Source organism: Parus major, chromosome 1A (assembly GCF_001522545.3).
Source record: "Parus major isolate Abel chromosome 1A, Parus_major1.1, whole genome shotgun sequence".
Classification (NCBI taxonomy): domain Eukaryota; kingdom Metazoa; phylum Chordata; class Aves; order Passeriformes; family Paridae; genus Parus; species Parus major.
The window spans coordinates 43,623,765-43,638,699 of record NC_031773.1 but is presented as its reverse complement, the minus strand read 5'-3'; the positions used below and the strand labels follow the sequence as shown (position 1 = coordinate 43,638,699).

Sequence of the window (14,935 nt, the reverse complement as noted above, 5' to 3'; positions counted from 1 at the left end):
CTTTCAGAAATCCATGGGATCCTGTTTTAAAGTCATGTGAGTCTAAAACATCCCTATGGTGTGCTTAACAAGTAACAGTTTGATTTAACAGTACATCAAATATAATTTGCATTATTTGAAACAAATATTCCATAAATAAATTGCAAATGTTTAGTAAAAAAACCCTACTTTTGCAAGGGAAGTGATCTTTCTGTTGTGTTTGTCTTCCTTGCTCAATTTAAGGCATTTATCCATTGCCCTGGTTTCCTTGAAACATATCTAGCTAAATTTGGATTCAATCAAATTGGATCCTCAGTCAAACTCCCAAGAATCAGCTAAAATACCCACAGTGACCAAAACAGACTTTTGTTTCCTAACTGGGCTCAGATGAGGAACCTTCTTAGTTTTGAGCTCTGTACCAGAACGTTTCACATCTTCATACAGTGATCACCTATTCCCACTCTTCTCCTATGTTTCCTTCTCTTTTCAGTGATTTTTACAGTAGTATTGTAAACTAAACAAAAATCATGGAATCAAAGAACGGTTTGGGTTGGAAGGGAGCCTTTAAAGGTCATCTAGTCCCACTCCCCTGCAAGGAGCAGGGACATCTTCAATTACATCAAGTTGCTCAGAACCCCTTTCAAGCTTACCTTGAATGTTTTGAGGTACAGGGCATTTACTAACTCTCTGGGCAACCTATTCCAATGAATCACCATTGTAAAAAATTTCTTTCTTATTGTATCTAGTCTGAATCTACCCTCTTTTGGTTTAAAACCATTACCCATTGTCCTATCACTACAAGCATTACTAAAAACTCTATCCCCATCCTCTAAGCCCCCTTAAAGTATTGAAAGGCTGCCCAAACATCTCCCTGGAACCTTCTCTTTTCCAGCCTGAAAATCCAATTCTCTCAACCTTATCTCACAGGAGAGGTGTTCCAGCCTCTCATAATTTTTGTGTCACTCCTCTGGAGCTGCTCCTACAGGTTCACGTCTTTCCTGTACTGAGAACTCCAGAGCTAGGTGCAGCACTCCAGGAGGGATTTTACCATATCAGAGCAGAGGGGCAGAATTATTCCCCTTGACCTGGAGAATTTCTCCAATGTTTCTATTCCCTATAGGTTTATAACAGTCTTTTTATGCAGATTCTTGCTGGCTCTGCGGATTTCCTCAGATCTCATTTATGACTTCCACAAGCATAGCAACAAACTCCTGCTCACATAGTTGCTATTCTGGAGAGATTAATATTGCACAGAGTTGGTAGTACAATAAATTCCAGCTTTAGTACAATTTGTGTGAAGCAAAATATAAAAGTCAGAGTATTGTACAGTTAAAGACTTAGCAAATTAACTGAGAAGATGGCAAATTCTACATTTGGTTGGCAACGGTTTAGTTAAATTTCTTGTCTTGCTAACAAAAAAGGATGTGAGACATCAAGAAACAACTTTAATTAAACAATCCCACAGATATCACAGGTCTTGTATAAATGTGAGCAGGATGTTAAGCTCTCTAAAACAAGAAAGCCATGGTCCATTGATGTCTCTGTACATTCTTTTAGAAAGATGGTAGCAAATTAAACAAGAGTGTAGCAAATTAAACTTGCAAAACTTCACAGTCCATTTCTGCACCATCTTTCATCATGCTGGCTGCTTGTTGAGGTTTATTACTATGCTACTACTTCTACATTCAGAGTTCTGGTTCATTAACTTAAGTAACAGAATACCCAAACAAGGAGGGTAAATTGCTGCCTTTACACTGTCTCTAACTAGACATGGCACATTATTCATTTAGACTGGTCAAGAAACAAAAAAACTGAAGTCCAATGTATCAGAGCTGCTTGACAGAATTTATTGGCTGTCTTGGCTCAGCTCTTCAGGCATCTTCTAGGCTGATAACTAATGCCAAAGTCACTGTCCTGATATCTGTTACAAACACATTTCCTACGCTCCTTCTGCCTCTGCTCTTCTGACTATTTCTGGCTGGTAACCTTTTCAAGCCGGATTTCTGTTATCTGGAAGGGGGCAGACCACAGCTCATCTTCTGAAATATGAATAAACCTCCTGTTTAATTGATAGCTCTGTTCCCAGTGTTGACAGATAGGGTACAAATTTGGAAATAGAACAGAAAGCTGCAATTTTAGTGTAGCGCTAAAAAATGCTTTTAAATGTTCTTATTTGTTTTAAATAAGAGAATAAACATCCACTAGCTCTTCTCGATTGAAATAAAACTCTCTAAAACATAAGATACTCTGTAATAGAAATCCCAGACCAAGTCTCAAAAAACTGTTTAAAAATTATATTCATGTATTATTTAAATTCTTTTCAAAGTTATATAGTTATATTCTTACTCATATTTTTGATCGTGTTGCTGGCTGATCTTAATAGCTTCCAACAGGGTTTCAATAGTTTTAGATGATTTGTTATTGCCTGCTTCAGTTATCTGGCGTTCCATCTTACCTTAGAAAGAAATACAGAAAGTAAATTTTCAAGATGTTAACAATTTTTATTCTGTAGGACCCACCCAATCTGTTTTTCCCTCCAGAAAAGTTGAACACAGTACATTATCTCTTCTCCTGATAAGCGAGATCTTTTCCAGTTTGTTTAAAAGGTAATGCACAATGCTTGTGTAACAACTCTCTTCACTGAGTAGATAAAATAACCAAACTTGGGAATCATAATGATTCCTAGCACTTCCTGATCCCAACTAGCAGAGCACTGTATATAAGGAGCTGATGAGCAGACAGAGGCCTGTTCTGTGCTGTTGTGCACACTCAGTGTGGCCCTCAGGCCACAAAATGTCTCCATTTTTAGAGCTACCATACATAACATTGCCTAGGAAGGCACTCAGGATGTACACACAGGGGTTTATTTACCTATCTGAAAAAGAAGTTGAGCTTTCATATTAAATTTTTTTGTTGCAGATGATCTGCAAAGATTCAATGCTGATTTTAAATGCCTGAGAGCATATAGCCATTGCAAGCGATCTGTGGCAGGTGTAGAAGTCACTTTTTCAGCTAATGTGTGTCCTAAAGCAAAAAAACAAAATAGTTCTTTGAACATTATTTAGTAGACAACCAATTAATGTGAAAATAAGCTAATTCTTTAGAAGAGATGCTGCTACACATTTACAGTTAAAATTCAATTTCCAAAAATTCATGTGATCATGGATATAAATACAAAATTATAATATTGTTTGTACAAGTGAAAGTTAACTAAAACTTAAAAATAATCATGAGTTGTGCTTTTCTTACCAATTTTCATTTTGACTTGGGCTAGCAAGTTAATATATGGCAGGTAGATATTCTTCGTGGGTAAGACCAGACAAGTCAATGTACTGTCTTTTTGCCATTCAATGGGTTCACCACAATCAAAAATCTATGGAAAGAGTATGCTCATTAAAATCAAGCTGCAGACAGCAAATTAAATAGCAGTTTGAAGAAGTAAGTTAGGTATTGCAAAACTGAAGTGTCTTGAAAAGAGCACTAGAAAAGGATTCAATATTCTTGAATTCCTTTACTTTAGTGTGTACTTGTCTTGCAGAAGAGTCTTGTGATGTAAACAAACAATTTTAATGAACACTTGATTAAGTTTAGTAACTTTAGGCTTTGGCTCTTAAAACTCCCTAAAATTAGTATCTAAGAAGTAGATCTCAATAGTAACCAAAGCCCTGGAAAGTAGCTGTCATTTCTACAAAGAAATCTGACACCCAGCAAAGGCTGGAAAAGAAAAATAAATTAGCATGCAGGGGCCAGTCAAACCTTTCATTCATGGAGATAAGACAATGGGGTGACACTGTAAAGTGTCAAGTCACTTGAAGGCTAGCAAAACTCACAGTTGGAAGTTTGAGACTGAAGTGATCTATATGATTCTTTATTACTAAAGGACATAAATATTTCAATGGATTAAACTTCTGTTTTAGAAAATACGAGGAGAGAGTTTGATCTAGAAACATTTCTCTATAACCTGTACCAAATTCAGATAAAAATGCCTATTTTTGGATCCCAAACAGGTAAAGGTTTAGTACTCTCATGAAGTGTATGTCTTTAGATTTATTTTTTTAATTACATATTTAAATTTTTACATGAAAATTATTTCCTCATACCAATTGTAACAATACATCCACCTAAAGTATCATGTTACTTTAAACATATTGTCCTGATTCAAATTATTCTAAGACGCAAAGCTAAATTCTTGGATGCTTCAAAGTTAGGAATTTAATGAGATTTACATTCTCCCTGAGGTGTTCAGTATGAATATGTCCCTCACTGAAAATGGAAAAAGAGAGTGTTCTTCATCTCTTTAAAAGTTAAATTACCTGTATCTTTTTCTACATCTGGGTGTGTATTTTGCAACTATTCAGTATTTTTAAATTCTGTGAAAATACCAGATTACACATGTGAGCATGCATGATGAGTATGGATAAAAAGTTTGGTAAGATGAACTACTTCTTTACAATATTCTAATGTAGTTAAAACTGAAGTGATCTGTTACTAGGAATAGCCCTATTTAATAACTGATAAAATATTTTCCAGGATAAATAATTAAGGCTCTTGAAAGAATCTGGAAATGCACCAGCATGTACTCACTGCTTTAATGGTAAGCTTATGTGCCAAGGCAAGCAATTTTAATGGTTCCACTGCAGAAGAGCAATGTTCTGAATCCTCTGTTTGCAGTGACAGTATTTCTGCCTGCAGAAGCATACTTTTCACAAGAGTCAGAGAAGCTGGCAGAGAAATAAATGTATCTTCTTGGAGTAAACTGATGATATTCTGTTTGGACATGGAGAACATAAACCAAAGTAGTTACTATCTTCCTCTCTATTTATGAGGACAAATCACACAAAATGAAAAAAAAAAATCTATTTTAGAGGCAATATTTCAAACTTATTTAATGCTGCCATCAGCTGTTCTGACTACACAAAAAATGCATCAAAGAAAAGTGAAATTTTTCCTTTGTGTTAAAACCTGCAAAAGAAGTTTAACTTCTGCCACAGGACGTTTTTCTTGCAGGTCAAGAATAGCAGCTTGCACCATTATTTCAGCCTGAGTCTCAATATCACCAAAGGCTTCTGCTTCTAATATTACTTCTTTAATCACACTTCGGCGCTCAGCCACATCATTTCCTAAAAGAAGAGAATATATGAATAGTAAAAATAGAATAGAAAATACTTTACTGTGTGTTCCACCATTCTTAAGTATTAATACACTAAAAAATTACAGAAAAGATGACATTATAAATTCCACACTGCACTTGTACAATTTCATCAATTTTGTGTCAAATACACTTTTAAAAGAAAGAAAAATCACTTTGTTTCTAAACTGCACTAGGTTAAAGTTCATCCAAATACTTGCTTGTTATGCAAACCACCAACATAAATATTACAGTATTTTAGATCTGTTCCACTTGTTCAAAAATCTGATTTTAGTTAAAACAGTAACATCCTTCGGAGAAATTATCCACCACTGATTAAGTAAAAGTTTGGCAATGGACTTAGACTGATTTTGATACTTAAGTGAGCATCAGAGTTGTTCACAGAACCAGGGAACGAAAAACATTTTATTCATAACCAAACTTCAAAAAACGTATTTTGCAATATCTCTCTTAAATCTTAAAAAAAATAATCAGGAAAAATTTTAGGAGCTATGTAGGAATATTTCATTTATTGGAGATATAGAAAGTGAAAAATATTTTGAGACTTTGAAAACCAGAAGTACTCAGCAACAGCACTTTTTAAAACAACCATACTTTCTGAATTACACTAGAACATTTGAAAATTTTAGACACAATTATCAAAAGATAATGAATATTAAATGAAAATTAATATAATACTTTCTGTTTTCATGTTCTAGGTGATAATGTGCTCAGAGATTTATTTTCCTTATTGGATTGGATGGATTTAGTACAAATAATTTATTCAGTGGTAATACAGCCCCAGAATTAAGGTTAGTATTTTTTTTAACTATGAGTAAGAATTGTGTCTGTATAGGCTCATTTCCCCAGTATCATCCCAAAATCTAAAGCAAGAAAGTATAGTACCTTTCAAATCAACAACACCATGTATCTGTGTCACGAGTGCAGTCACTAGCATCGCTCGGCACCTCAGCCACAAGCGTACATTCATGTGCCCCTGTGCTGTTACATGGGAAGGGAGTTGAACATCTTCAGTGGTGGAATCCTAGTAAGTCCCAAAAGCAAGAAAAATGTTACTTTCTGAGTAACATACTTGACTACAAACAAGGCAACTGGGCAGCATCTGTCTTAATTAATATAAATATATTACAAATGATAGCAACATTCTAAACAGAAGTTTATTTGAAGGGTAGATAAGTATTTTTAACAACAGGAGGCCATTTATTATTTAAATTTTAATACATATAAAAATAATTTTAAGCATTGAATATCAAACCACTTTTAAGTGAGACTCCTTAAATATATCTATATACTATATTTGTTATGAAGAATATTCTAAGAGTTTGGATTTTATTCCACTCCAAAAGGAATATTACAAAAAATTCTAAGGCACACAGAAGTCTAATTGTAGAGCAGGATCAGTATCAATTTCTGGTACCTCATTAATGACTAGAAAGAAAATTTAAGTTATTGGTTTCTAGAGTTTTGTGTTTCTAGTGTTTAGAAACAAATATTTGTGTAATGTAGTAATACAGGTGCTTGTGAGAATTCTCAGTTCAACTCCTTGTGCTATCTTTATATATTCTAAAAGTCTTTCTATTACTGAAATTCTATAGTCTATGTTCTACTATTTGTTTCAACAAGCCATCACTGGACAATGCACCACATGCATTTTACTTATACAAAAAAATATCATGACTGACTTGCATTAATGCAAATGAGAAAATGAGAAAAAAAATACCCATAGCTCAGTTACTGGCTACAGGACCATCCTAAGAAAAGAGAGAAGCAAGTGCAGAGAGACAGATGCCCCTGCTATGCAACACAGACAGAAAATAACTAATTGCATGCAATAAAGTCCAGTCTCAATAGATGTTGCAAAATCTCACTGCTCAATTGCTCTGTCCATGTGAGCCAGTTTGACTCACTGTGCACTCAAGAGTGACTGTGGTGTGTGACCAACAGGCATTCCAAAGCAGAGGTCAGAATCCCTATGCATTGGACAACAGAAGTCAGCTGAAATCTTGCTCCATGTGGAACACAGCTATGATGTGAAAGGGTCCATCTGGCTCTTTCAAAGAGAATTCCATTTTCAGTCAGAAAATCTAAAGTACCTTAACTGAATAATAAAAGATTTTCAACTGATAGCTATTTTTTCACTTCTTTTTTGTTTGGGGGGTTTTAAACAAAAGAAGATTTTCAGTGCTGCCATTTGAGAGTAATAGAAATAAAAACTGTAATTCCTAACCTCATACAAATTATAATGATGACAACAGACACACTGAGCACACTTTAAGCAAGCAGGTATCCAAAGCATGAAAAAGATCATTTTTTCCCCAGGTAATGGTAACCACATAATACAAATGACTGCTATGTTCTAACATTATGGAAATCACTCAACAATTAATTCAAGAAAGATTCATGTACAAAGAAAGATAAGTCTAAAACAAATATTCACACATACCAAACACTCCCTTCCATCCTTTTCTTCTTGAAAATGTTCCCCGTCAATGCTAAAAACTTTTGCATCTTGGAGAAGTCGAATTGCAGAGAAAGCCAAAGCAACACTGTGGTATTGCAATAGAGAAATATTATTATATATGTTATGTTATGTTATGTTATGTTATGTTAATTATATTATCATATTATTATATTATTGCAAAAGAGCACTACTATTTAAAAATACTAATTATATTTGCCACTTTATGATTTTATTAAAATAGATGCTTTATTTTTTACTATGCCAGAGATGTAAATCAACAGTTACCAATTTTGCATCAGTAAAACAAGGTTTCACTCAGACTATTTTCTGAATTCGTAGGCACTGCATCATAAAAGTGACAAAACAGCAGTAAGAGGAAAAAGCTCTGCCATAAGACAACCTGATAATATTTCACTTTTAGGGTGGTCAGACATTGGAATAGATTGCCCAGGGAGGTGGTGGGGTCACCATGCCTGGAGGAGCTTAACAGGCATTTGCATCTGGGTGATACAATTTAGTGGTTTAGGGGTCACAGTGGCAATGCTGGGTTGATGGTTAGACTTGATGAGCTCAAGGTCTCTTCCAACCATGAGGTTATATTATTCTATCTATAGCATGTAAGCTAAAATATATCATATTCTGTTGGAGAAATCAAAACAGAACTCCATTATAATTTCCAGGCACACACAGAATTATAGAATCTTTTTTACTGGCAAATACCTCTAAGATTGTCAAGCCCAGCTTTTAGATCTAGTCAAATCACTAGATCAACACCAACCATGGGATTTCTGTCTTCAGGGATAAGTTATTAGAAATTAAAAGATGCAAAAATACTGAAAATTACAAGATACATTAAGAGAGTTCTATATCATCCACAACTAAGATTAATACCTTTCTTTTTAAAACTTTTCTAGGCTATGCACTAATCCTGTTAAATCCACATAGTCAAATACTCACAGGATCTTAGTAAACACCATCAAGGTAATGAGGCATCCCATCAGTAAGAAATCACATGACATTGCATCTACTGTACTCCCTCCCCCATACCCTAAATTCTTTTCTGGAGTTCACTCTGAACAGCACCTTTGAAAGATACAGACACCAATAGGACTGGTGCAACATTCAAGCCTATGTGTCAAAAAATGATGGGCTTAGATCTCAAAATATTGTCAGGTTTCTTAAAATATTAACTACTAGGTTGTTTTTTTTTTGCTGTCTTCATAAGAACTCAGATACACTCAGATAATGTTCCACTTTCATTACATGTACAAAATGTGTGTCTACAGCAGCAGACTTTGTAAATACAATTGTTTTATTAGATGAAGACATCTGCAAAGTCATCATAGACAGAACACCTTTTTCGTAACAGGAATTGTTGTCCAGAGGACACACTACTCAAAATATTCTGAGAATTGCAAAAATCGATGTCTCTTTGTATTGGTTTCTCCCAATTGCACATTTTCCTCTATGTCTGTAAATCTTTACTTTCCTACATCTTCTCTAAAACATTTTTGAGTTTGGTTTTGGGGACTATCTGTCTGGGTTTTTTTTTTTACTATTCTGCATGTTCTCTGCCCACAGAAACATTTTTCTAATAATTCTAAGCTATCAGAGAGAATGCCTAGCTCACTACTTAAAAGATTTTTTTCAGCAGGTTAATTGTTAAAAATGTATAACCAAAGTTCTTATCTATGCTGGTTTTTTATATAGACTCTCTTTACTTTGAGACTGGCTGTTATGAAGCATATGAAAAAAAAAAATAGAAAAGAATTATTAACACCTTTAAGTCTTTTTATGCTGCCAGAACAATGCAAAGAGTTCTTAATGCAAGAGAGATTCATGGTCTGTGTGAATTTACTGCTTTTGAGATGTTCTAGACTAATGGTTCCAAAGGCAAAGATCTTGCACAAAGAATGCTGAACAAGAGCTGAACTACTTCTGAATTACACACATTATTCTGTCAACTTATGTATAACCACAGAATGGATAACCTCCTGTTAAGATAAGAGAGCAGTTTAAGTCTTCCTGTCATTTCTGATTCTACCCTCCTTGCTGTTTTTGTGATGCAGACCTGGATGGATTACACCAATTCAGCACAAATAGACCTCAAAGTAACAATGAGAGCCAAAGCCATTAATATTTTGGCTTTTACCTTTCAGAATTCAATCCTCATGAATCTCTTTCATCATCCCTTTACCTCAGTTTTATTCAACAAAATGAAAACAGAATAAATCAATGTTGAATTTGATGATACGTTTCTCTCTAACAACAGAAAAGGCGAAACAGAATTTGCTTATAAAAGAAAACAGAAAGTAAGGATAATGCAATGATGTACCCCAACTACTTTTCTTTTCTTAAGAGTTCTCCCCTGAAACCAGACATCAAAGTTAAAATTACTGAAAAGTCTGGTTTTTTTCTTGTAATATTGCTTGAGATGCTATGGTTCACATCTCAAATACCTTGGAGAAGGTACAGCACCTAAGAGTATATACAGGCTATTAACAAATATTAACCTGAATTCCTCAGCACCACTGCCTCAAGTTAGCTGCTCTTGTCAACATTTAGCAATATTGAAAATGAGGCTATTTTTACCTATATGGTTACACATAGATTCCTTAAGTAAAATATAGACCACAAGCCCAAAGATTCATATATGCCTTGTTTTAAGTCACAATTTATTAATGTAACCAGACAAGCACACATTTGGGTAATTAAAAAGCTCACATTTATAGGACAGACACTACTCTCTTTGAGATCAGTGGGATTAGTCCTATACATAAACTTAATTCTGAAACATACATTTTTTTGCAAGACAGAAGCTTGCAATACAGAAGCTTCGCTTGATGAAATTTTTGTGACCCTCTTCTGCTGTCAACAAGAGTGATGTGTCTATATATTTCCCTTGACAAAATACACATCCTTTTATCAGTTGAATCAGAAAGTGACAAGATGATCAAAATAGGAAAGTACAGCTGACTGTAACAATTTCACCACTAGGTCATTTCGCTAAAGGAAAAAAAAAAAAGATGAATTTCTGTAGTATCATGCAAAGTTTGATTTCTAGGCTGGCAGGCAGGAAACATTCAGCTGTCTGAAGAAATGTTTCATTTCTATCTGAGGCAGACATATCAGCAGTTTCCATGGCAGTGCAATAAAACTGCAAAATAGGTTAAAAAAACCCAAACTCTTACTTTGTTTTTGATTTTTTTTTCCCTGCTACTGACCACTAGCAAGATATAAAAGTGGGTAAAAGACCCACTAAACAAACACCCATCAAAAATTTGAGAGTCACAGGAAGTGATCTATAAAATGCTTGCCATCCATTGAAATCCTCAATATTCTAAAAAAGTTTCTTCAATCTGAGACAAGTTATAAACCAACAGAGAAACTAGTCTCTAGGATATAAACTGCATACAAAATGAAGGCTTCTTCATTGAAATCTCTTGCATATACTGGATATAATCAAATTCAGCAGGGTAAGAATGTCTGAGACAGGACTCTACTAATACAGGTTTTACCAAGCCTAGTATCAGGCTAAGATTATACACACTGTATTTCCTAAGTGTGCATACTTGGTTACTAGTATAGTGCCTTTAAAAAATTCAGGACAGTCAAAAGTATGATGAGGTGACTGTCAGTGACTAGTGGATTTCTCCTTGACAATTTAAAGTAAATTGATCTACTTCAAAACCCACTAAAATAGATTTTTATTTCATGATGAGAAATGTACATAATTAACCTACAAACTCTTGCTTTGCATCTTCACTAATGACATTATTGCTAAATGATTACAGTCCTAACATCTGAATCTTAGGGAAAATAACATAATAATTATAAAATAACATACACAAAACCTGGGGGAAAGACCATCCTGCAGACTGTTACTGTTTTCAGTTCAGTAGTCTATACAGCACAGTGAAGCACCTGTCCTTGTTAATTATTGTTATTGCTGTACCATAAGAATGCAAAAGAAATTGTGCTATTTAAAGGTATCGATTTGGAGAGTTTTTATTCAGCAAAGAGAGCTGAGAGAAGGAAGGTGGCTTGTTTTGTCATAGAATAAACCATTTTTTTAATTGAGTAAGAAATTCCACTGAGAGTGATTTATCTATTGGCCTGATGTGACACCTACCATTTCATCAGCAATATTCATCACTATTTCAACAATAAAGAAAGGGTTAATTTTTTTCCCTTTTCTTGATGCTTACTGTGATATAAGATTTACTGTAGCAATTCTGGTGTGTTTAGTTAGATTAGACCTAACAAACATCACAAATACCGATTACATTGTACCAAGTCTCAATCTAGTCTGGCAGGGGATTGTGTTGCACCTGAGTACGCTCCATCTGTAGTTAGCAATTGAAAGATTTTCCCCTCTAATAAAATATTAGACAAAAAGAGCTTCTCACTGATAAAATAATGCATTAAACTAACATCCTTCTTACACAAATTAATGTAATATTGCAGGTATGCCAAACAGATGAATCCTCCTAGGTAAAAGACCAAAACAATGCTTGGAATTTAACATCTACAAAGTGTGAATGTATTTCTGTATGTCAAGGATACTCCAACAACATTAAATTCTGCAAAAGAATTCAGAATCTCAAAAAAAAAAAAAAAATCACAGAATTTGGGAATGTTAATTTGGAAAAAATATCAGGGAGATATATACAGATACATAGAGATAATTCAGCCGCAGAGATAATACAACAGTATTTTAGATACAATCACTAACAGTATAATTAAAAAAATTATAATTTATAAATTATATAAAATCTATAAAATCTGCTAAAATCTATTCTAATATGTTAATGTGTACTTCAATGCTTTTTAACCACTGTAATTTAAACAATAAAATCTTGACATTTTAATTTGAAAACAGTAAGTACATCATGAAGAAATGTTCCTTTAGGGCAGAAACACAGGACACTCTAGAACAAAGTAGAATTCAGTAGTTCAGAGATAACATTAGTGTTCTGTTGTACACTTTAATATTGTAAGAACACATATGATCTAATATATCCAGACTTTAACCAAAATCATGAAGATTGCAACTTTTTCTTTGTTCTTATACAACACTTTATCACAAAAACATCTCATGGGGAAATTGGAACTGATTCTCTGGGCCAACCGAATCTCTGACCCTATAACTGATCATCTTTTTAAAAGTAAAATAAAACAATAATAAAAAAATTAAATCTTCTGTATCTTACATTTGTAAATATACTAAAGGAGTTGTTACAGATAAATGCTCAGATTTACAATACTGATGTAGTAATAAAGAAATTATTTTTTAATCACTGGTGGTCAAGGCTGTGCAAGATTAGGTTGTTCATAGTATTAATCACCTGAGAGCTGCTTGATGCCTTTGGTGAAAAATAGAAGCAAGTTCAAGTTTGGCCTCAATAAGAGCCTCTAAATCTTCCACAGAATACCGAGATATGTCCCCATCATATTTGTCCTGTATGTCCTGTACAAAATAGCTAAGACTTTCTTCAGCTTCTGTCAATAAAATCCCCTAGGGAAGAACACAGAGTTGTATGATTTCAAAAAGTAAAGAAATAAACATTTTCTTTAGAAATATTTTTTCTGCACAGCCTGCTAACACTGCATCTTAAAATAGATCAATTTAAGTGAAATATGCCTTTTCTATAAATGGGGGTGGGTAATTCTGCTTTCCTTACGTTTTCAGAATTATTGTGTTTAAATCAGCTACATCTTAACTGTGCCAGTACTATTGCCATGCATGCTTAACTACATATTTTAAGGCTTAGAAATGTTACTCACTAATTTCCCATTCTTTATCTAATAGCTATACTTGATAATTTTATACTGTACTTCTCACTATGGTTAGGAGTTTTAAACAACAAATACAATATTAGAAACAATATTAAAGGTGTCAAAAGAAGTATTACACTCTATATTATCTATATTTTGACATCCTTGTGTGCAGTATGTATCCTGAAAGTTCAACTATAATTTACAGTCTTTCTGATCAACAAATCTGTAGGAAGCTGTGAAAAACACATCTAAGAAGAAATTGATTTAAATTAAATCTCAATTGTGAAGCTTTCAGCAGAACTAAAAATTAATTTAAATGTTTGTATGATCAATACATTACTTTGATCAAAATTCAGAGCTCTGCTTTAAAAAAATCACAAAAAACCCAAACCATAAAAACCCCTCCAAAAGAATAGAATAGTTAAACAAAAATCAAGAGTAAGAAATATACTATGCCTCTTAAATGAGCCCTATCAATTCAAATGAACATTTCTACTTTAGTTATTTTCAAGTTGCTATTTTCAATTTATTCTAAAACTTTTAACTTTCTAGCGTATAACCCACACCAGTTGCTATACAAAATCATCCTCCCTTCTCCAGATGTACTTTGTGCATTACTTTGCTTGTAACAATGGCCAAAAGTAGATACTTCCAAAGTGCAAGACCCCTCTGAATGAAGAATATGTCAGCCCTTAATTTTGGTATTTTTGTGATGTGAAACTGCCAAGCATAAAGTTTACAATTAAGCAAAACAAAATCCAACTAAACAAACTCCCTTCAAACAAGGAAGTTCTAAGCTTCTTTAATAAATAGTATGTTTTCTAATAACAATACTTTTCTAATAAAAATATGTTTTCTTCAAAATAAAGTATCAGAAAGAGCAACATGAAAAATTTGAAATATTTCACATATGAGAATGGTAGAGAATGTTTTTTTATTTGTATAGCATATTGCCCCATCAAAGAGTCTCTGACATGTTCTACAGATGGTACCCTCTGAAAGAAGATGATTTTATCTTGAAATACCGTTCAGTCTTTACCCTTTATGCTGAAATAGTCTTACTGAGATCTGATTGTGGAAATACTTGAAAAATGATGTACAAAAAATGAAAAATGATTGCACCCAATGTTCAACACTTCATGCACAGCTAGTAAGACTACATCAAATTAGGAAAATAAACTTTTAGTCTCCTTTTTCATACCATCCTCTCATCATAATTTCTGTTACATTGAAGGCATTAGCAATGTTTTTGGATCAATCTGCATTTTCTTAATCCTTTCTCCTAAAAATCAAAATTACCTTCAGCATGGCTATACTTAATTCATCTTTACGATCAACAAGATGCACCACTCTGTCTCTTTGTTCCTGTTGTCCTGAATTCTGATCAGCATCAACTGTAAAATACATTGCAGATAAAATTTCAGGTAACAGATGCAGAACCAAAGCATTCTCAGTAACTGAAGAACACAGACCTTTTGTCTCTACTTACAACTAGGACTTTCAACATCAAAGTAAGTAATAATGGAACTTATTATTGTTGTTTTTGTTGTCATTATCATTATAAT

At 33.7% G+C, this 14,935-nt stretch overlaps 1 protein-coding gene across 3 annotated transcripts in view; it reads right to left on the bottom strand.

Annotated features, from left to right (window-relative positions):
• Positions 1 to 14,935, bottom strand: part of CFAP54 (cilia and flagella associated protein 54) — a 105,782-nt gene that overhangs the window by 17,532 nt on the left and 73,315 nt on the right. For 2 of the 3 annotated variants that reach the window (XM_015627290.2, XM_015627292.3), the window contains exons 51-59: positions 14,670 to 14,764; positions 12,938 to 13,107; positions 7,572 to 7,674; positions 6,014 to 6,152; positions 4,942 to 5,099; positions 4,564 to 4,746; positions 3,229 to 3,352; positions 2,851 to 3,003; positions 2,326 to 2,434 (exon numbers count right to left, since the gene is read on the bottom strand). In XM_015627290.2, coding sequence (XP_015482776.1) covers positions 2,326 to 2,434; positions 2,851 to 3,003; positions 3,229 to 3,352; positions 4,564 to 4,746; positions 4,942 to 5,099; positions 6,014 to 6,152; positions 7,572 to 7,674; positions 12,938 to 13,107; positions 14,670 to 14,764 — 1,234 coding nt within the window. The remainder of the gene's footprint in view (positions 1 to 2,325; positions 2,435 to 2,850; positions 3,004 to 3,228; positions 3,353 to 4,563; positions 4,747 to 4,941; positions 5,100 to 6,013; positions 6,153 to 7,571; positions 7,675 to 12,937; positions 13,108 to 14,669; positions 14,765 to 14,935) is intronic. The other variant, XM_015627293.3, reaches the window with a different exon arrangement.